This window comes from Phalacrocorax aristotelis, chromosome 6 (assembly GCF_949628215.1).
Source record: "Phalacrocorax aristotelis chromosome 6, bGulAri2.1, whole genome shotgun sequence".
NCBI classification, from domain to species: Eukaryota; Metazoa; Chordata; class Aves; order Suliformes; family Phalacrocoracidae; genus Phalacrocorax; species Phalacrocorax aristotelis.
The window spans coordinates 17,409,196-17,428,083 of NC_134281.1; the positions used below are offsets into that span (position 1 = coordinate 17,409,196).

Below are 18,888 nucleotides of genomic sequence, written 5' to 3' on the forward strand. Positions count from 1 at the left end.
AAGCGTTTGTCTCTCCAGTCTGTTTTATTTGGAAACTGAATTGTTACTGATGTTAGGCGTTGGCCTTGTTTAGAGTTTATCCTGGAAGGGCTGCTGACTGCTGGCGGGTGGTCTCCCTTTTGGAGATCGCTCCAAGGCAACGGCTCCACGGAGGGCTTGGTTTCGCTTAGTGACCTCTTACCATTCCTCTTGGGACTTCCAACGTCCCTGGGTGGGAACGGGCGCAGGGCCGGTGGGGATGGGTGGCATGGGCAGGAGGCAGAGCTGCCCTTCCTGCTGGGGACACGGAGAGGACAAAGCTGCCGGAGTCAGAGCATTGGTGGCTTTGTAGCTCCCGCACTCGGCCACGTCGGCCCCAGGCAGCGCAGGCTTCTCAGACGGTGGGAGGCAGAAAAAGTGATTCACCCTGGCGTGGCCCTGGGGAGGGGAGGGAAGGCTTCAGCCTCAACTTCATCCTCGGCTCTGGCTCCGGCTCCGGCTCCGGCTTCTCCTTCCCTCTGTTTTGCAGCCCAGCCCAGCCCAGCAGCTGGTGCTTCGTGGCAAAGACAAAGCGTGTGGGCAGGTGATGCCCTGCACCACGGGAAAAAGCGGCTGTCCTGCTGCTCTCCAGAGGACGCCAGCTCCTCTGGGGCTGAGGTCTCTTCTCTCCTGTTAGACTTTGGGAAGAGGAGATACCCCAAGCTGCAGAGCACCCTAGGGCTGGGGTTGCTGCTTTCTCTCTGCCTGAGCAGAGTCCTCTCTGGGTGCCGAGTGCCACCTCGTCCATGCCCTCAGCAGCCGGAAGCTCAGCCGTTGCACGTTAAACCTCGACTCAGCCTTCCTCAAGCTGAGGATGAGGAGCGCCTGTGTTGCCAGGGAGGAGACCAGGAGACTCGTGTCTCTCCCTGCATCTTGAAGGACTGCGGGGACAAAGCAGCAGAGGTGAGGTGACAGCCCTGTGTCCCCTCCAGGCAGGGCACGTTGTGCCCCGTGATTCCAGGGCCAGGAGGGAGCTGGGGGGCGGGAGGCTCAGCTGGGTGCTGCCGGTCAGGAATGTGCCCCTCCAGAAACAGCCCCCTCCCCGGAGACACGCACACGCTGGGAGTAGAGCCCCCCTCTCCCAGGGGGGAGCTCCGTGCCGGGGTCCTTCCTCCTCCCCACTGCCCTCACTCACCCTCTCTGATGTACTGCAACTCCTCGTGCCCATCCACCTGCCGTCCGATGAGCCCTGAGGGGATGCAGCCCGTTGGGGACCCTGCTGCCTGTTGGGGACCCCACTGCCCATTGGAGAACCCTCCACCCAGCCCACCTGGCCAGCACAGCTCCCCGGGGAGGGCTGACCCTGGGCTGCGGCATCGGGGAGGGGATGGATGAGCCTCCTGCCAGCCCTGCCTGCACAGCCAGGGGTGGGACGGGCAGAAGGAGTGCCCCACAGGTCCTGCGCTGGGCCACAGGGACCCTGGGGAGAAGGAGGGAGGGACCATGGGGCTCGTGGCTCACCAATGAACCTGACAGCTTCCCGCCGCAGGGGCTCCTGTGGGCTCCGCAGGTAGGACTGGCTCTGGCGCAGGTATTCCTTGGCCCTGCTCCTGTTCCTGGCCAGCTGGAGGGAGGAGAAGGGTGCACGGTTGGTGCAGAGCTGCCCCCCAGTCTGGCCCTCCCCCCCCGCCCAGGGCCACCCTCCTTCCCCCCAGCAGGACATTCCCAGCTCCCTGCCGTGTGGCATCGGGGTTCGGAGGGAGCAGAGGGCTCCCCAGGGACGCCGGGGTGCCGTCCTGCTGGCAGGGTGCCCTTTGGGACTCCGGGGGAGAGGACAGCCTGGGGCAGAGCCTGCTCCAGGAGGGTGCATACCGCTATGGGGGCACAGGCCCCCCGTCCCCCGTGCTGGGCATGGGGCAGGGCTCACCCAGGGCGGAACCTGGGGGTGCTGGGGCTGTGCGTACCAGGCACTCGCTGATCCTCCATGCCTGCACGGTCTCGCCCAGCTGGGCCAGCTGCCGCCACTTCAGGAACTGTCCAGCACTGCTGAGGGTTTCCTGGGAGGCCTGGTGAGTAGCAGAGATGCCACCACCACCGCCAGGGACACAAGACCCTGTGTCCCCCCTCTTTGGAGGGCTCAGAGCCTGCCCTGCCCGTGCAGGGAAGACGCACCAGCTGGGGACTGATGCTGCCACCGGGTTCAGCACCCTGGGGGAATATAAGGGCAGCCACCCTCTCTGGCTCTAGTGTTTTGGCCTTGGTGACCCCAGGCTGCTGCAGAGCCACAGCGCCGTCTCTGGGGCTGCAGGGACTCACGCCAGGGGTTGTGCGGAGGGAGCTGGGTGGGAAAGGGACCTAATTCCCCATCCACCCGGGGAGCAGGAGGAGAAAGGCAGCAGCGGGCAGGGAGGTGCGCTGTGCCTGGTGCAGGGACCCAGCGAGCTAGACCTCATGGCGACACACTTTTAAAGGGTCCAGCACCGCCCTGCCCAAAGAACAGGTCAGGTTGGGAGTCCCACCTTGGCCACATTCTTGTCCTCGTCGTGCAGGTGAAAGAGCAGTGGCAGCAGGCTGCCCCACACCACCTCCTTCATCTTCTTCTTTTTGGCATCCACCACAACCCCCATTGTGTTTCGGAAGAGCTGGATGGAGAGCTCCCGCACAGTGCTCGACTCCTGGTGCAGGAGAGGAAGAGGACCTCAGTCTCAAGCCTATGGCAAGCAAGGGGCCCAAAACAGCTGCAGGCAGCCCTGCTCCAAAAGGGAGCAAGCTGTGGCATAGAGAAGGTCTGCCCAGGGAGGCTAGGGTCCCTGGGGCTGGGGGTTGGAGAAGGAGACCCTGCAGAGGGCTGGAGGATGCTGCCAGGGCAGGGTGTGCATCGGTGGGGCTCAGCACGTCTGCCAGCGTCCTGCAATCCTCGTCTCTGCCGCGACAGGGAGGCTGAGCCAGGGTGGGTCCACGTGGCGGGTTTGGGACACACCACAGAGCTGCCAAGGGCAGCGATGGGGTCTGGGGGCTGCGGGGCAAAGCATCCCCCTGCAGAGCACGGGAGGCATGAATGGAGGTGCCTGTTGAGAGGGGCACGGGTCTCTCCCCCAGCCTTACGTCGCTGAAGAGCGGCTGGAGCTTCTCAGCCAGCGCCAGGGCAGTCAGGCTGAGCGTCTTCCCCTCCAGCAGCCGGAGCAGGTTGCTGAGCAGGGACAGGGCGATGGCGCTGGCATCACTGTCAGCACCCTGCAGCTGCTCCATGACATACGGCAGCAGGACGAGGGTTTTCCTTGCCTGTTGGAGACACACCATCTCCTTTTTGTAAAGGAGCGACCTACCAGAGGGGTGAAAACCCTCTCCGCGCAGACTGGCCTCCCACTAGCTTCTCAGCAGGCAGTGCAGGTCACAAGGGCAAGGTCCTGGCAGACAGGGCTTACCGCCATGGCCGTGAGAAGAGCAGGGCGCAGAGGGTGAGGACAGACAGCTCTGGCTCCTTGCCAGCCCCTTGGCTACCCCCTTCTCCACCAGACCCCCTGGGTAGGCTGGTGGGCAACTGGCACTGCCTGGAAAGCTGCCCGAGCTGCCAGCAGCCCCTGCCGCAGCTGCTGCGTTTCACCCCGGGGCTCAGCACCCCACGGTCAGGCTCTGCAGACCCCACGCTCGGGCTGGTCACTCTGCCACCAGCACCCCTGCCAGGACGTGCTGGCAGCAGAAGCCCCTTCCCCTCGGCACTACTGCCTCTCTCCTTGCACGGCACAGTCATGGGGCAGAGGGCGGGGCAGGCAGGAGAGCCGGCAGCAGCCGGCACGGCTCCCTGTGCCCAGAAAAGCCTGAGCCACCACGTTACCCGTCACCCACTGCTCCACCCTGGGCTGCTGTCCCGGCTGTCCCTGCTGCCCCCTACTCACCGTGTCGGGCCTCTCACTGAGCCTGAGGAGGCCCCTGAGCACCAGGCTGGGCATCCCCAGGCACTGGCTCTGCAGATACATGGGGAAGATTTCCAGGGCACGGTCCAGCTCTTCACTGAGGCTGGTGCAGCCCAACATCTGAAACACGCACAGCGGGAGCTGGTGAGGTGTGGTGCTGCCTCCAACCACTACCTCAGGGCAAGGATGCTGGGTCACGACCAAGCCCAGACACAGGCAGCAGGGACTGTGGAGAAGCCCCGTGCCCCACGCTCCACCACACTGGTTGCTCGCCTGCTCCTCCACGGCGACAACCAGAGCCCATCTGCTGCCCCAGCTCCCCCCACAGCAGCTGGCATGGGAGAGCTGAGCATCGGAGAGAGCTTGGAACAGTGCCGTCAGGCTCACCTCAACGAGGAAGACCATGGCGATCATCCCCCAGGTGGGCTCCTCCACACTGAGGAGTTCTGCCAGATGGCAGAAGATGGTGGAGAGCAGGGGTCTTGGGGTCTTCATCATCTCCCTGGCAGGGGGAAGGAGGCACCATCAGGCCTGAGCCAGGCAGACACATATCTTTGGGGTTTGCACCACTCTGGGCATCACCCACCTGCAGCGCTTTCTTTGAGCAACGGGAGCCCTCTGCCATCTGTGCCCCCAAGGGAGGGGGTGACATGGGGTGATGGTCCCCGAGGAGCAAGGGAGAAGGGCCTCTCACCTGGCCACAATGCGGACTCCCATGAGGTGGGTCTGGCTGCTGAGCAGGGCATCCCAGCCACCCTGCGCCTCAATGGCCAGCGCCTGGCTCTCAAAGCCCATGCTGCAGAGCAGCACTCTCATGGACTGCACCACAGACCTGCACAAAGAGAAATGCTCAGCTCCCACTGGCACCCCTGCCTTGGCTCCAGGTAGCTGGCAGGGATGAGAGGACAGGGATGGAGCACCTGATGGGACCGAGCAGATCCTCTTGGTGCTCCCTCCAAAAGATGTGCACCTCCTGCACCGTCAACTCCGTGGTGAATGACACTTGGAAAAGCAGTGCCAGGAAAAGCTGGGGGAAAATCGCCTCCACCTCCCGCAGGCAGATGCGCTGCAGGAGGATCTCGCTTACCGTCCTGGCTGCCTGCAGAAGACAGCTAGACACTGAGACGTCCCTGCGCCCCTGGGGACATCAAGGCTTGGGATGGGCAGGGAAGGAGAGTGGAGGCCCTGGACAGCCGAGAGCAGCCCCAGAGGTCAGTGAGGCCTCATCCAGTAACTCACAGCCAGGGAGAGGACGCGGGGGTTGTCCCCAGTAGAGGTGGAGGTCTTGCACGGCGACTGGTTCATCAGCCTGCTGAGCAGCTCCTGCAGCACCTTCTCCGCAACCTGGGGCTTGGAGAGTGTCACCTTCCACATGCGCATCGCAACACTGCGGGGACCCGGGGCTCTGTCAGCAGGGACACCCCGGAGGATGGCCAGGCTGAAGTCCCTCGGGAGGGTCTTAGGGCCCCTCTCCCGGAGTGAGAGGACCCCCAAAGGCTGGTGGGCCCCGTACCAGGTACATGTTGGGGAGCACTGCAACAGGCTGGCCACCACCATGCTGGGCTGTTTGTGCATCAGCACCAGCAGGGCCCTCTCCAGGCTGTTGAGGGCTACCACCGCCCTGATGAAGGGCAGGTTTCTGTAGATGGCCCACACGATGTTCAGCACCTGGACGACAGACACAGAAGGGAGTGGGGGTGTCAGCGGGGTGAGCGCAGCTGTTTACCCAGCTCCCACTGGGAGCCGCTTTGCATTCCTGCTGCAGTACGCTGGCTTGAGATGGCATCAGTGCTGGTCAGGCACAGGGCCCAGGGAGGAACGATCCTCTGGTGGGCCCGAGTGTTGGCTGTGCCACCCACGGGCTACTCACCTGTCCCATCGGGAAGGCAGGGTCTGCCACAAGGACTTCCACCATGTGGGCAGCCGCCCTGATGCTGTAGGCGCTTGGGGCTCTCAAGCTCTTGATGGCCATGAGGATGATGTCTACCTGGTCAGAGGGCTGGAGGTGGTACTTGAACATCTGTGCGATGAAGGAGAGGAGGGGAGGTTTGTCACCTAGAGCATCACACAGAGCATCTTGGCTGTGCAGTGAGAGTGGGATGCAGAGCCAGGCTGCGCTGGGGAGGAGACTGGTGGTGGGGGTCAGGGTTCTGTGGGGAAGCGGAGCTTGCTGCGGGCTTTTGCCTAGCCTCCGCTCAGGAACAGCGTGAGCCCACATCATCCCCACGCATCAGGTGTCCCTTCACTCATGCTGACCACCCCAGGCAGGAGCCGAAGGCACTTCTTACCAAAAAGATTTCGTTAGCGCTGCTTTTTTGCGAGATCTGCCCGTCCTCCCAGAGCTGCAGCTGCCCTGTGTCATGCAGCCAGGGCCACCTGCCTGGGGAGGACGAAAACCAGGGTGCTCAGAGAGAGGGTGAAGAGCTGGAGGTGCAGTCTGAGAGCTTTAGGCAGAAAAGTCACTAGTAAAGAAAGAGGGCACCCAGGCAGGTCTGGGGAGCAGATACCCAGGGAGGGTCTGGGGCTATTGCGAACAGGGGCAAGGGGAAATGGCTCTTTAGACTGCAGGCAGGCAGGCTGGATCAGGCTTTCTCTCACCAAGGAGAGTGGTCCCTGGCTGCCCGTGCCTGGGGGCACCCAGCCCATCACAGCTGCTCTTACTTCTCTGCTGCAGGATGAAGGCATGCAGGTGACGGAGAGCTTTTGCAGCTTCGCGGCGGGTCGCCTTGTCCTTACAGGTGCAGCAGAGGGTGAGGTGCCCAACCAGCCTCCCCAGCATCACAAACCGATGTGTCTTGGAGCACTGATGCCTGAGGACTACAGCTTGTGCGAAGCAGGGGCAGACCTGGAGGAAGAGAGGCAGTGTGGGTATGAGGTGAGCCTAGGCACAAGGTGAGCCCCAGCTGCTCCCAGAGCAGCCAGGCAGCAGCCCACCGCAGGGCAGGGCTGCTGGACCCAGGTTCCTGCCTTGGGAGAGAGCACGGACAAGGACAGGGGCAGGGCAAAGACCCCTGCTCCTGACTTCCTGCTGACTGGGTGCCCAGCTTCCCTGGGAGGTGCTGGGGCTCAGGAGCACAGCGATGGGGGACTGGGGCTGCCCAGACTGGGAGCTCGGTACCTGCAGCAGGGGTTCGGTGGCGATGAAGTTGGCCAGCCTGGCAATCCGTGCCACAGCCCTCTCCTGCACTGCTGCCAGCTTGGAATCGGTGAAGGGCAGCAGGAGCTGGGAGGAGAAAAGCTGCTGATCTGCCAGGGAGGTGGCATGGCACAGCACGGCATGGCCAGGCTTGCGCCGGGGCAGGGCCTGGGCCCAGGGCACGTGCCCTTCTTGCCCCTCAAAGCAACCTGCTGCAGCCAGGCAGGCCACCGCATCCCACTCCTGCCGCTGCCTCTGCTGCCTTCCACTCACTCGCTCCCCACCCAAAAAAAGGTCCCTCCACCCCCCACCCAAGGAACCCAAGACTTTGGGGTGACCACCTCCCTGCGGACCTGTGGTGGAGGCTCTAGGATGTGGCCCGGGGGAAAGTCCCAGGGCTGGGCTCCCCTTGCCAGACAGGCAGATCCATCTGTGAGGGAGTGTTGGGCAGGACGAACAGCAGGCAGGGCTGCAGGAGCGGGGTGGGCTGGGGCAGGAGCAAAAGGAGCTCTGGCAGCAGCCAGGAGGCAGGGGGCTGGTGGGGAGGCAGCGCAGGGAAGGAGGAACATCTTTGCCCCCCTCCTTGCACCAGGCACTGATTGGGGAGGGGCGGGGCACCACTCAAGCCATGGGTCAATGCTTGTGGGGACCCTGTGCCAAGGCCAGACCTGCAAGATGTTCTGCAGCTCCAGGATGCCGAGAGCACCGGCGCTGCTTACCAGCACCTGCAGCATGCTGTCCATCGTGGCCAGGGTCTGTGAGGGGGGACAGAGTCTTGGGGCAGCCCTAGAAGCCTGGGCGGGGTGGGGGGTGGGCGTGGCTGCACCCTGCGGTGCCCAGGAAGGTGCCTCGGGGTGGGGGAGCTCCCCATGGCTCACCCCGTGGCATACCTCGGAGTAGAGAGAAGCCTCAGGGCCCTGGGTGTCCTGTGGAGGGAGGTGGAAGATGCTGCAGAAGCAGATGTGGAGGAGTCTGCTGCTCATCTCCTGCAGAAGCAGCCCCACCTTGCTGTGGGGACAGAGAGGTGCTCTTCAGACACAGCAAGGAGGAGACAGACCCCAGGGTTGGAGACCTGGGCTGATCCCCATGACACTGACACTTGCATTTGGAGGGAAAAGCCTATGGCACCCCTTGCCCTGCTGTCTGCCTCCCTCTTGGACCCAGGACTGGGGGTGGCCCCTGCCTGGGAGAGGTGCCGTTAGGGCTGCCCAGCAGTGGGGAGGCCAAGCTGGGGGCTGCGGCAAGTACCTCATGGAGGCGATGGTCAGCATGGCTTGCCGCCACACCACAGTACCCAGGTGGTCAGTGGGCTCCTCTTGCAGCAGCACCTGTGCAGCACAGCAGGGTGGGATGGATCGGGATGGGGCAGTCTCCCTTGCCCATCAAAAGCCTGCGGGGCTGGCAGAGCCCAGGTGCCACCATCCCAGCACTCCCTCCCCACCCAGTGGTCCCAAGCCCCATGGTGGGAAGGGCTGTGCCCATCACAGAACCACAGGCTGGCCGAGAGACCTGCAAACGTCATTGGGTCCAAGCCCCAGCTCCAGCCAGGCCACGTAGCTGGCTTTCAAGCATCTCCAAGGATGGAGACCCAGAGCAGTGCTCACATGCACCCCACTGCCCGGCTGAGCCCTCTCCTGCCCCCAGGGCTCTGCCCACTGCCCACTGCCCCTGCCTCACCTCGATGGCCTCCACCACCTCCAGCAAACAGAAGTAAAGCATGTCCCATGTTGTGGAGCCCGCGCTGCTGGTGCTACAGATGGTGTAGATGGAGGCCAGAAACTTCAGCTTCTCCTCCTCTTGCTGCCAGCCAGGGAGGGGACAGGCGGCCAGAGAGCGTCAAGGGGGTGAGACAGGTTGGGGGGGAGGGGGGCAGCACAGCCCCCAGCACCTTGCGAGCGTGGGATGGGGGCAGAAAGACTGGTCAGGAGACATGGGCGCAGCCTCATAGAATTGGCCTTGGATACCTTTGGTCTGCTCCTGAGGAAGGCTCGGATGATGTCCAGGTTATCCTCGTTCTGCCCGGGCAGAGCCAAGGTGGAGCAGCACGGATCTGGCCGAGAGAAGGCAGGCAGGGCTGGGGGGCGAGCAGGGGACAAAAAGCCAAGCCCTCTGCCCAGCTCCCAGGGATGTCACCAGTCCTGGCTCAAGGCTGGGACACAGGTGTCCCCTGTGAGCCCCAGGGGCGAGGGCGCAATGCTGGAGGGCAGCACGGGGAGGGGGGTCTGGTGTGCCCAGGTGAGGGACAGGCTACCACCGGCTGGCAGGGAGGATCCCTGTCCCGGGGTGCCGTGACAGGGCTGGCTCCCTGGCCACTGTGCCATGGGAGCCCCGATGCCAGCCTGGCTGGGCAACGCGAGCGCGGGACCGGGCAGGGACGGGCAGGCAGCCCCCTGCCCGCAGCGCCTGCACACTCACCCGCCTGCAGCGGCTGGACCTTGCACATCTCGCTTGGCTTTGGCCCGGAGTGGGGAGCCAGGGCAGCTACACCCTCCTTCTCCCCCCAGGCCTGCCTGGGCCTGCTAGGGGGTCTCCCTGCCATCCTGCGGAGGAAAGGGGTGAGGGGGACCCTGTGCCCCACAGGGCTGCCCTGCCAGGGGCAGTGGGGCAGAGGTGGCCATGCTTGGGGGGCTCTTTGCTCTCACCCTGTCCTAACACCGTCCTCCCAGACACTGGGGGGGACAGCACTGGGTGATCCAGGGTGTCACAAAGTGCCCCAATAGCACTCCCCCGGGGGGCACCCCCCGAGTGCCCCCTTCCCCTCTTCCCCAGGACCCCTCCTTGCCCCGGGGGGGGGGGGGTGGGTGAGACTGACTCTCTCTTCCTCCTCCTGCTACGGGGCTGGGGTTTACCTGTAGCGGGGCACCCCCCTTGTCGCAGGGACCCCTCTGTACCCTGTCCCCTTGCTCCCAGGGGCTGGTGCCGCCCAACCTGCAGCTGGGCTAAGCTGGGCTGCAGCCCCCAGCCCCTCGGGCACGCTGAGACTCTTTTCTCTTCCACACACGAGGCCCGGGACGAGGCCCGCGGGGCTCCCCTCGCTCGAAGGCTGCTGGGCACTCGGAGGGGCCGGACGCCCTCCCGTGCGCTCAGCCGCAGGGACGCACAACTGCGGGGGGCGGCCGCGTTCCCCGCTTACTAGTTGCCACGCGCCTGGAGGGTTCCACCAGCTGGCACCGGGCGGGGGGGGCGGGGTGGGACGGGGCTCCTCGCTCCCCTCCCCGGGGCACAGGGCCCCGCCGCGCGCATACTGGTTGCCACGCGCCTGGAGGGTTCCACCTGCTGGCACCGGGCGGGGGGGGCGGGGTGGGACGGGGCTCCTCGCTCCCCTCCCCGGGGCACAGGGCCCCGCCGCGCCGTAGGAGCCGAGGTGGGGCCCCCGGGCCCGGCGGGGCCAGCGCCGAGGTGGGTGGGCAGACAGGTCGGTGCCAGGGGACGGGCAGGAGGAGGTAGCGGGGCAGGCCAGGGCGGCAGGAGCCGTGGGGCATTAGACATGGTAATTTAGGTGAATAAAGTGGATTTGGTTTGGTTTGGGTTTTGTGTTGTTCTTTTTTTTTTATTTTTTATTTAAAACAGAGTCCTCCAGAGCTCGGGTCTGGCCAAAGCTGAGGGAAGGGGGCAGACCCTCACAGAGGGCAGAGCCGCAGCATGATATGGGTGCCAGCAGGGTCAGGGGGCCACGCGCCATCCCCCGCTCCGGCGCTGCCGGCCCCAGGAGGGTGGTTGCACGAAGGACATGGGGCGCAGCACCAGGGACAAGGGTTTCATGACCCAGGTGCAGCGGCTCCGGGGCCAGCGGGCTAGGAGCTGTCAGGGACATGGGAGCTGGGGGCTGTAGCCCTCCGCTTCAGGGGGAAGATGCAGATGCTGTTTTTGGCTTCTTTGATTCTCCACCACCGGCCAAGCCTGCAGATGAGAGAGATGGGGGTCACCCTCCACCGAGCCCTCGAGGCAGTGGAGGCTGTGCCCCCAGCCAGCGCTGGGGAAGGGGGACGGTACCGGTGCTCCTGCCCGAGGCCGGCCACCAGGAAGTCACCGGCTGCCGAGAACTCGAGGCTGTTGACAAAACCCACCTGGAGGGGACAGGGCAGGGCGAGAGGCTCGCGCAGCCTCCTCCTGCTGCCCAGGGAGGGGAGAACCCGCCGAGAGACACCCCCAGCCCAGCTCCAGCATCCCCAACCTCCTGACCCATACCAACGGGATAGCCCAGAGGGGCTCCAGCTTCCAAAATCCCTCACTGCACTTCCAGAGCTTCACACTAGCACTGTGGGAGCCTAGGGTAGAGAGAGGAGACTGCCATGCACCCCAACCTGGGGCACGGGCAGGGGCAGGGCAGACCCCCTGCACCCCCAAACCCTTGCTCCAAAGCAGCTGCCCCACACCTGTAGCCAGGAGGTCACTGTTGCGCAGGGCAGCCACCGCCAAGATGCAGTACGGCTGCTGCAGGCCCTGGGCGTCCTGCATGCCGTGCGCCTGCCGGGCCAGCACCAGCGGCTTCTTCTTCGCCAGCCCCCACAGGGCTACAGACCTACCAGGGAGGGGAGGCATGAGGGGGTTGCAGGAGGGGGCTTTGCCTACCTACCCCAGGCACTGTCGCGGCCCCGTGCTCACCCGTCATCGGCACCCGACACCACGTGCTCCTCGCTGATGAGCTGGATACAATCAATGGAGCCCCTACAAAGAGAAGGGGCAACTACCATCAGTTACAAGCGTGCTTTGGGATCCTGCTTAGGAGTGTCGTGGTTTAGCCGGCAGCTCAGCCCCACACAGTCGCTCGCTCACTCCCCCACCGGTAGATGGGGGAAAGAATCAGAAGGGTAACGCTCGCGGGTTGGGATAAGAACAGTTTAATGATTAAAATTAAAAGAAACAACAACAGAAATGCAATGTAAAGGAGAACAACGAGAGGCGCAAAGCCCCGGGGGAGGGGAAGGGAGGGGGGAGGGGAACGAACCGCCGAATACTGGTCATGGTGTCACATGGTATGGAATGAACATGCCATTGGCCAGTCGGGGTCAGCTGCCCCCACCATGGCCCTGCCCCCCGCCCACCACCACACGCGGCAGAGCGCAGGAAGCTGGAAAGGTAGCTGACCCCCACAGTGAGAAGAATTAACCCCGTCTCAGCCAAAACCAGCACAAGGAGACAAGGGCTCACTGGGACATCAGTGTCTCCAGTATGCCAGCAGGCTTCTGGTGATGCTTGGCACCCTCACACCACTGCCCCAGCCGGACCCACTTGCCCACAACCCCCTCTCCCGCCCCAGACCTACTGGTGCCCATAAAACACGAGCTGTGACTCCTCGGGGATCTTCCAGAGCCGCACGGTGCCGTCCCGACCCCCCGCCGTCACACAGCACTCACGGCTCAGGCTGTCCAGCCCCGTGATGACATCCTGCTGCCCGAACCTGGAGGGGGAGGTGGCAAAGAGCTGCGGCAGGCACAGCCCCCCGCCACATTTCTTTCCCCAGGTGAGGGAGGCTCAGTGGGGTGTGTGTGTCCCCAGGCTCTTACAGGGTCTCCATGTCTGCGTTCTCCGCCACGTTCCAGACCTTGACGCAGCGGTCATGGGAGGCACTGTACAGCTGGTGCGTGCCCTTCCGGAAGGACAGGCCCTGCGGACGGACAGCCGGACATAGGGGGAGTGGTGAGGGGCACCGGGGAGGACAGTGCTGCCTGGCCCTGCAGGCGTCGCAGCCAATGCCCCCGACTCACCGAGACGGCATCGCGGTGCCCAGTGAAGATGTGCAGGCGCTTGCAGGTGGCGGTGTCCCAGACCATGATCAGCTTGTTCCTGTCTCCCGTAGCCTGGCAGAACACAGGGGATACCCAAGACCTGCCCCATGAGGACCCACCACACATCCCAGCCTATGCTCCCACCCCAAGCGCTTTGGAGGGTCCCAGGGACGCCTTCTTGGCTCCAGCGGAGGTAGGGGCTGCTTGAAGCCAGCAAAGTACACCTGGGCACGAGATACCGCTCTCCGCAGGACCCCAGGAGGAGATGCACTCCCCACCAGCACCCCTCCGCAACATACATGGCAGCACCAGCCCCCTCTCCCGTACCAGGTACTTGCCATCCGATGAGATGGCCATGCAGAGGACGTGGGATGCGTGCCCCATGTGCCGCTCCTCGGTGCCCTTCTTCCCCCTAGGCACCACGCACGGCCTCTTCCCGCTCTCCACCTCCCCTACGGGAAAGGCATCGCCGTCACGCCCTGGGAACCTCCCAACATATTGGGAAGCGCCAACGAGCCTCCCACAGAGCCCAAAACGATGCATGTGCACATCCCCGGAAGGGGCAGGGGCCCAGCCACCTCCACAGGCACCCACGCTCCTGCTGCTGCAGGGTCCCTCCCTGCAGGGTTCAGGCTGGGAGAACAGCCAGTCGCGGCCCCAAGGGAACACTTGCATTTGATGAGGGAGCCGTCCTTGGAAGCCGAAAAGATGAACCTGTCATCTGGAGAGATGACCAGGCAGGTGACGGGCAGCTGGTGCCCCCGCAGCACTCGAATGCTGGCTGGATCTGGAGGCTGCACCCGCAGGGAGAGCGGGATGTGAGCTGGGCCTCCCTCGGTCCCTTCCCCTGGCATGGGAGTACCCAAGCACAGCACCCTCCCTCCTCCAGGGCACCAGCCCCCGGCACCCTGGGCAGAAGGAGGGCCCTGGTCCCGGAGCCAGCACAGTAACTCAGGGTGCTGGCCCTGGCTGTGCCCGAGTGCCCCCCAAAGCCGGCACTTAGAGCCTGGCAGCCCCCGGCGCCCCCAGCGCTGGGCACTTACGTCTTTGGCGACCAGGCGCTGCAGCCGACCCTTCTGCTCCAGCTGGGCAAGAAGCGGGAGGCTCGGCGGAGGTGGCCCCGGTCCCGCGGGAGCGGGGCAGAGCCCGCCGCCGCCGCCGCTGCCGGGACTGGGGGGACGCGCCCGCCCCGCTGCTCACCACGTCCTCCTTCAGCCGGTCGCCGATGAGATCCGCCGGATGCGTCTCCTCCTCCTCCTCTGCCGCCGCCCGCTCCTCCTCTGTGGCGGACGCGGGGCGTGAGGGCCGGGCTCAGCACCGAGGGCTGCACGCCCCTCTGCCCCACCGGGGTACCGGCACCGGGCGGCACTCACCGTGCTGGCGGAGCTCCTCCAGGTACAGCTTGGCCAGGCGCAGCTTCTTCTCCTGCGGCGTCTCCTCCACCTCCTCCTCTACCGCCGCCTCCCGCCGCCGCCGCCGTCCCAACGACGGGCTGCGGGGACAGGCGTGAGCACCGGCACCGGCACCGGCACCGGCTTCCCCCCGCGGCGCGGCTCGTACCTCGTCGACGGGCCGGACGGCCGCCGCCCGCGACCTCCTCTCGGCGCCCAGGACCTGAGGACCGAACCAGGGTGACTCCAGGGATGGAATCGGACGGGACGGGACACGGACACCGACCAGAGCGACCTCGCAGGGGCAGTCACTCCGCAGCCCCCTCCGCCCGGCCCGGCCCGGCCCTCACCGCCGCCCGCGGCCGCCGCCGTCCCGCCGCCCCACGTGGGGCTTTGGCCCTACAGCTGCCCACCGCCGCCATGCTGCCGCTCCACGTGCTGCCCGCCCCGCCGGCTGCAGGGGCGCGCCCCGCGCCTATTGGCTGCAGCTGACTAGGTCCCCCTCCCGCCGCGCCTGCGGCCCCGCCCCCGCTTCCTATCGGCGGGCCGCGCTGTCACTCGAGTAGTGACGGCTCTGCCGCGCCCCCCGGTGCTGCTGGGCCTGCCCCCTCGGCGACACGGCCCGCCCCCTGGTGCTGACAGCCACGCCCCCTCGGCGGCTTGCCCCGCCCCCGGTGCTGCTGGCCCCGGCCTCTCGGCGCAACGACACGCCCCCTGGTGCTGCCTGGCTTCTGGTCCCGTAGCACGGCCTTTGCGGGCTCCCAAGGACTCCGGCCTTGGCTGTCGCCGGGGGTAGTGGTGGGACGGCCTGTCCCGGCGATGCTCTAAAGCGCTAAAACCGGCTTTTGTTCGGAAGCTTTATTTTGCGCATTTAGTGTCTTGTCTCTGGCACCTGGGGAGGCGTGGAAGGGCAGCGGGAGCACCCTTCGGCTGCTCCAAGTTAGGCAACAGGCTCGCTTCCTCAAGGATAAGCAGCCAAAGAGTGTCACCACGCGTACCCAGAGCATCCTGGAAGGGCTGCTGACTGCAGGCGGGTGGTCTCCCTTTTGGAGATCGCTCAAAGGCGATGGCTCCGCTGAGGGCTTGGTTTCCCCGTGTGACCTCCTGAGGGCGAAAAGGGGGAAAAGGGGATAGCAGCATTAAGGTGTGACCCTCTCAGGACCATAAAGCCCCTTTGTGTTAGGTAAAATGGCCACTCAGAAGGCAGTTAACGCCCACGATTTTGTCTCTTCACCGGCTGTACCATCTTTTGGAGGTGCACCAATCTCGCCCCTCACCCCGGGGACAAGATTGGGTGAAAAAACATTGGTTTCAACCGCAGAGTGTAGTAGGCAGGATAAGGGTAGTGTAGAAGGAAGCTAGGGTTAGACCGGGGAAAGGAAAAGCTGTAATTTGCGCAGTCCTGGGAGCGAGTCTGTCAGCAGCGGTGGAAGAGAGGAAACGGAGGCTTTGTCAAGCCGATGTCACAATAGACTCACTGCAGGTGGTCATAAAGTCACTGCAGGAACAATTGGAGGGAAACAAGCGATTGTTGCAGGAGGAGAGAAATCAAAATGCCATACTGAAGGAAGAATTGAGGGATCAGCTTTTGAGGGAAGCAGATACACTGGCAGAGGTAGAGGTGAAACTTTCAGAGAAAGGGGTACGGCAAGTTTACCCTCAGGGAGTCTTGCAGAGGGCAAGGGAAACTGTAGAAAGCTTCCCTCACATGTATCCACTCTTTAAAACAGAGTACTTGTATGAGGACAATAACGATGACCGTCCTCAAGTTCTCACCAAAGAAGTCCCATTTACAGCAACCGAAGTAGCAAAGTTGAAAAAAGACTTTGCAAAAACTCCGAAGGAATCGGAGACAGAATATGTGTGGAGAGTGTCCCTGTCAGCAGGGGGGGATGGAATTTTGTTGTCGGAGAAAGAAGCAGAAGGCTATTGGGGTCCAGGTGTGTTCTTAACTACAGGTAATCGCCGAGCCCCATGGTCATTAACCCAGAGGGCTGCGTATTGGGCCGGAGGGCTGAACCCTTTGGAGAGGGGAGATCCCCTTGCCATAACAGGTACGGTGGATCAACTAGTGGAAAGCGTGCAGAAAGCAGCCTGTCTCCAAAAGATGTATGATCGGGAGCTCAAGCCCCACCAGAGTTCCCTGATGATGATGCCTGTAGACCCAGGGAGGATGACTCCCCTGATCCGGGGACTCCCTGACTCCCTGAAACCCACTGGGATCCAATTACAGGGGAGAATTCAAAATAATTCCGAAGGAGAAAGAACTGCGGCCACTCTGGAAGGGATAATAACCCCTGACCATTGGCGGTTGGGAAGGAAAGTGTGGACGTGGAGGGAGGTAGCGCAGGAATTAATTAATTTTGGGAGAAAATATGGCCCTGATGGTGGATCGTTCCAAAAAACCGAAACAAGGGTTGTACGGTCTGCAGAGCAAGTTAACAATCGGCAGCTGTCAATTGGGAAGGGCCAGGATTTGAGGCCACTCCGCAACAATCATCCCGGGAGAGAGAGACTCCTAAGTCGACAGGGCTTATGGCATCTAGGGCTTCAGAAGGGCATTCCTCGAGACCTGATGGATGGACTCCCGACCCCAAAATTGGAAAAACTTGTACAGAAATGGTCAGGGAAGAAGGCCACTGTCGGAGTAGTTGCCGCTGCTCCACCCCTGATAGATCTTGAGGGGGAGCTGACTAGGGAAAAGGCGGAAAACTAGACCCTCCGTTCCCCAAAGGTGAGGAGAGGAGCGGAGGATGGATGTTTGTAAGACAACTCACCTTGAATCTAAGAGGGGATTTATTAGTCACAGTAGCTGTAGGACCAAGGAAAAGACCGGTAATTTTTCTAATTGATACTGGGCCACAAATCACCGCACTGATGCAGACCGAAGCAGAACGGTGCGGGATCTCTATCCCATCTAGAAATCTAATTATCTTAAATGCTCTGGGAAAAACACAGTCAATGCCTGTGAGTTCAGTGACACTATGGTTCCCAGGAGAGGAAGCCCCCATCAATACCATGGTAGCCATAGGACCTTTTCAGACAAACATTTTAGGCATGGCTGCGTTGAAGGGAAGGCAGTGGCATGACACCCAGGGGAACTCGTGGTCTTTTGGCATCCCCCAGGTCAGGCAATTAACTGAAACATCTTGGGCGGAGGTGCGCCTATTGCAAATGGCGCCTGGCCTTCCCCCCTCCAAGATTACCAACGTAAAACCCTGTCCGTTGCCGCTAGGAGCCAGGGAAGGGATAGCCCCAGTAACTGAGGATCTCAAACAGCAGGGAATTTTAGTGTTTACTCACTCCCCGTACAATTCACCAGTGTGGCCAGTATGCAACCCTAATGGAAAATGGCGCCTGACCATTGACTATCGGCGACTGAATGCAAACACTGGCCCCCTGACTGCGGCTGTACCCAACATAGCCGAATTACTTGCAGCCATTCAAGAACAGGCCCACCCTATCTTAGCAACCATTGATGTGAAGGACATGTTTTTTATGGTTCCACTCCAGGAGTGTGATCGAGACCAATTTGCTTTTACCTGGGAAGGACAACAGTACACTTTTACCCATTTGCCTCAGGCATATAAACACTCGCCTACCTTGGCCCACCATGCCCCAGCACAGGAATTGGCAATAATCCCATCAGAAAGAGAGGTCAAAGTCTATCAGTATATTGATGACATACTAAAAGGGGGACATACCATAGCTTCGGTGCAGACTATGCAGGACAGAACTATTAATCACCTGGAAGGAACAGGCCTTCAAATACCCAAAGAAAAAACACAAGCCCCTGCCAGTGAAGTTAAGTTGTGGGGCATCTGGTGGAAAGGAGGGTCAGCCTGTATTCCTCAGGACACCCTCTCAGCGTTAGATCAGGTAAAAATTCCGGAAGGTAAAAAGGAGCTGCAACACACCTTGGGATTCTTGGTCTTTTGGAGAAAGCATAAGCCGAAATTTGCAATAATGGCACGTCCCTTATATGACCTGTTGCGAAAGAGGGTGATTTGGAAATGGACTCCAGCTCACGATGAGGCACTGCAGCTTTTGGTGTTTGAAGCAAGCACCCATCAAACTTTGGGCCCTATCCACCCCACCGACCCAGTTCAAATTGAATGGGGGTTCGCACACTGGGGATTGTCAATTCATTTTTGGCAGAAAGGAGCAGAAGGTCCCATTCGACCGACTGGGTTTTATTCTAGGAGTTTTAAGGATGCTGAAAAGCGGTACTCCAGCTGGGAAAAGGGTTTGTTTGTAGTGAGCTTAGCTCTTAGAGAAGCGGAGCGAACCATACGCCAACAACCTATAGTTTTAAGGGGACCCTTTAAGGTAATTACGCCTGTGTTAGCAGGGACCCCTCCCCCTGACGGGGTGGCCCAAAGGGGTACTGTGAGGAAACGGTATGCTAAAATCGAACATTACTGTAGTGTTTTTACAGTCACTGAAGGTACCGCAAAGGTGTTAAACATACAGGAAGAAGCGACAAACCTTCGGGAGGAGGATACCCCTCCTCCTTCTGTAGTTAGGATTGCCCCGCCATTTTCGGAGGAGCTGCGAAACGTATGGTTCGCAGACGCCGCCGCCAAACGAGAGGGCCAACAGTGGAAGTATCGGGCTGTAGCTATTCATGTGGATACCTAGAGGGAAATAATTCCTGAAGGCGAGGGCAGTGCCCAAGTGGGAGAGTTAGTGGCGGTATGGAGTGTGTTTAATAGCGAGGGAAAAGCAGGGACTCCGGTGTACATCTACACTGACTCGTC

At 62.3% G+C, this 18,888-nt stretch overlaps 4 protein-coding genes across 4 annotated transcripts; 1 reads left to right on the forward strand and 3 right to left on the reverse strand.

Annotated features, from left to right (window-relative positions):
- Positions 1-693: 693 nt before the first annotated feature.
- LOC142058258 (maestro heat-like repeat-containing protein family member 7) lies at positions 694-6,227 on the reverse strand. The gene is made up of 14 exons (XM_075095415.1): positions 6,161-6,227; positions 5,743-5,892; positions 5,386-5,540; positions 5,112-5,259; positions 4,793-4,971; positions 4,567-4,704; positions 4,260-4,374; positions 3,855-3,992; positions 3,064-3,240; positions 2,478-2,633; positions 1,923-2,024; positions 1,480-1,582; positions 1,154-1,207; positions 694-899 (listed from the first exon to the last, which is right to left on the reverse strand). Exons 2-14 carry the CDS (start codon positions 5,890-5,892, stop codon positions 694-696), a joined length of 1,821 nt encoding a protein of 606 aa, XP_074951516.1. The 5' UTR covers positions 6,161-6,227.
- A 4,023-nt stretch (positions 6,228-10,250) lies between these two features.
- LOC142058655 (U3 small nucleolar RNA-interacting protein 2-like) lies at positions 10,251-13,202 on the reverse strand. The gene is made up of 9 exons (XM_075096232.1): positions 13,065-13,202; positions 12,717-12,809; positions 12,516-12,616; positions 12,275-12,409; positions 11,614-11,676; positions 11,385-11,530; positions 11,197-11,276; positions 11,002-11,075; positions 10,251-10,908 (listed from the first exon to the last, which is right to left on the reverse strand). The coding sequence occupies exons 1-9, from the start codon at positions 13,119-13,121 to the stop codon at positions 10,803-10,805; spliced, it is 855 nt and encodes a 284-aa protein (XP_074952333.1). The 5' UTR covers positions 13,122-13,202; the 3' UTR covers positions 10,251-10,802.
- LOC142058259 (uncharacterized) lies at positions 13,190-14,550 on the reverse strand. The gene is made up of 5 exons (XM_075095416.1): positions 14,542-14,550; positions 14,111-14,351; positions 13,938-14,017; positions 13,781-13,822; positions 13,190-13,531 (listed from the first exon to the last, which is right to left on the reverse strand). The coding sequence occupies exons 1-5, from the start codon at positions 14,548-14,550 to the stop codon at positions 13,190-13,192; spliced, it is 714 nt and encodes a 237-aa protein (XP_074951517.1).
- On the forward strand, positions 14,549-16,844 carry LOC142058260 (uncharacterized). The gene is given in 2 exon segments (XM_075095417.1): positions 14,549-14,563; positions 15,312-16,844. Coding segments are annotated over 2 exon segments (1,548 nt in total).
- The last annotated feature ends 2,044 nt before the right edge of the window (positions 16,845-18,888 follow it).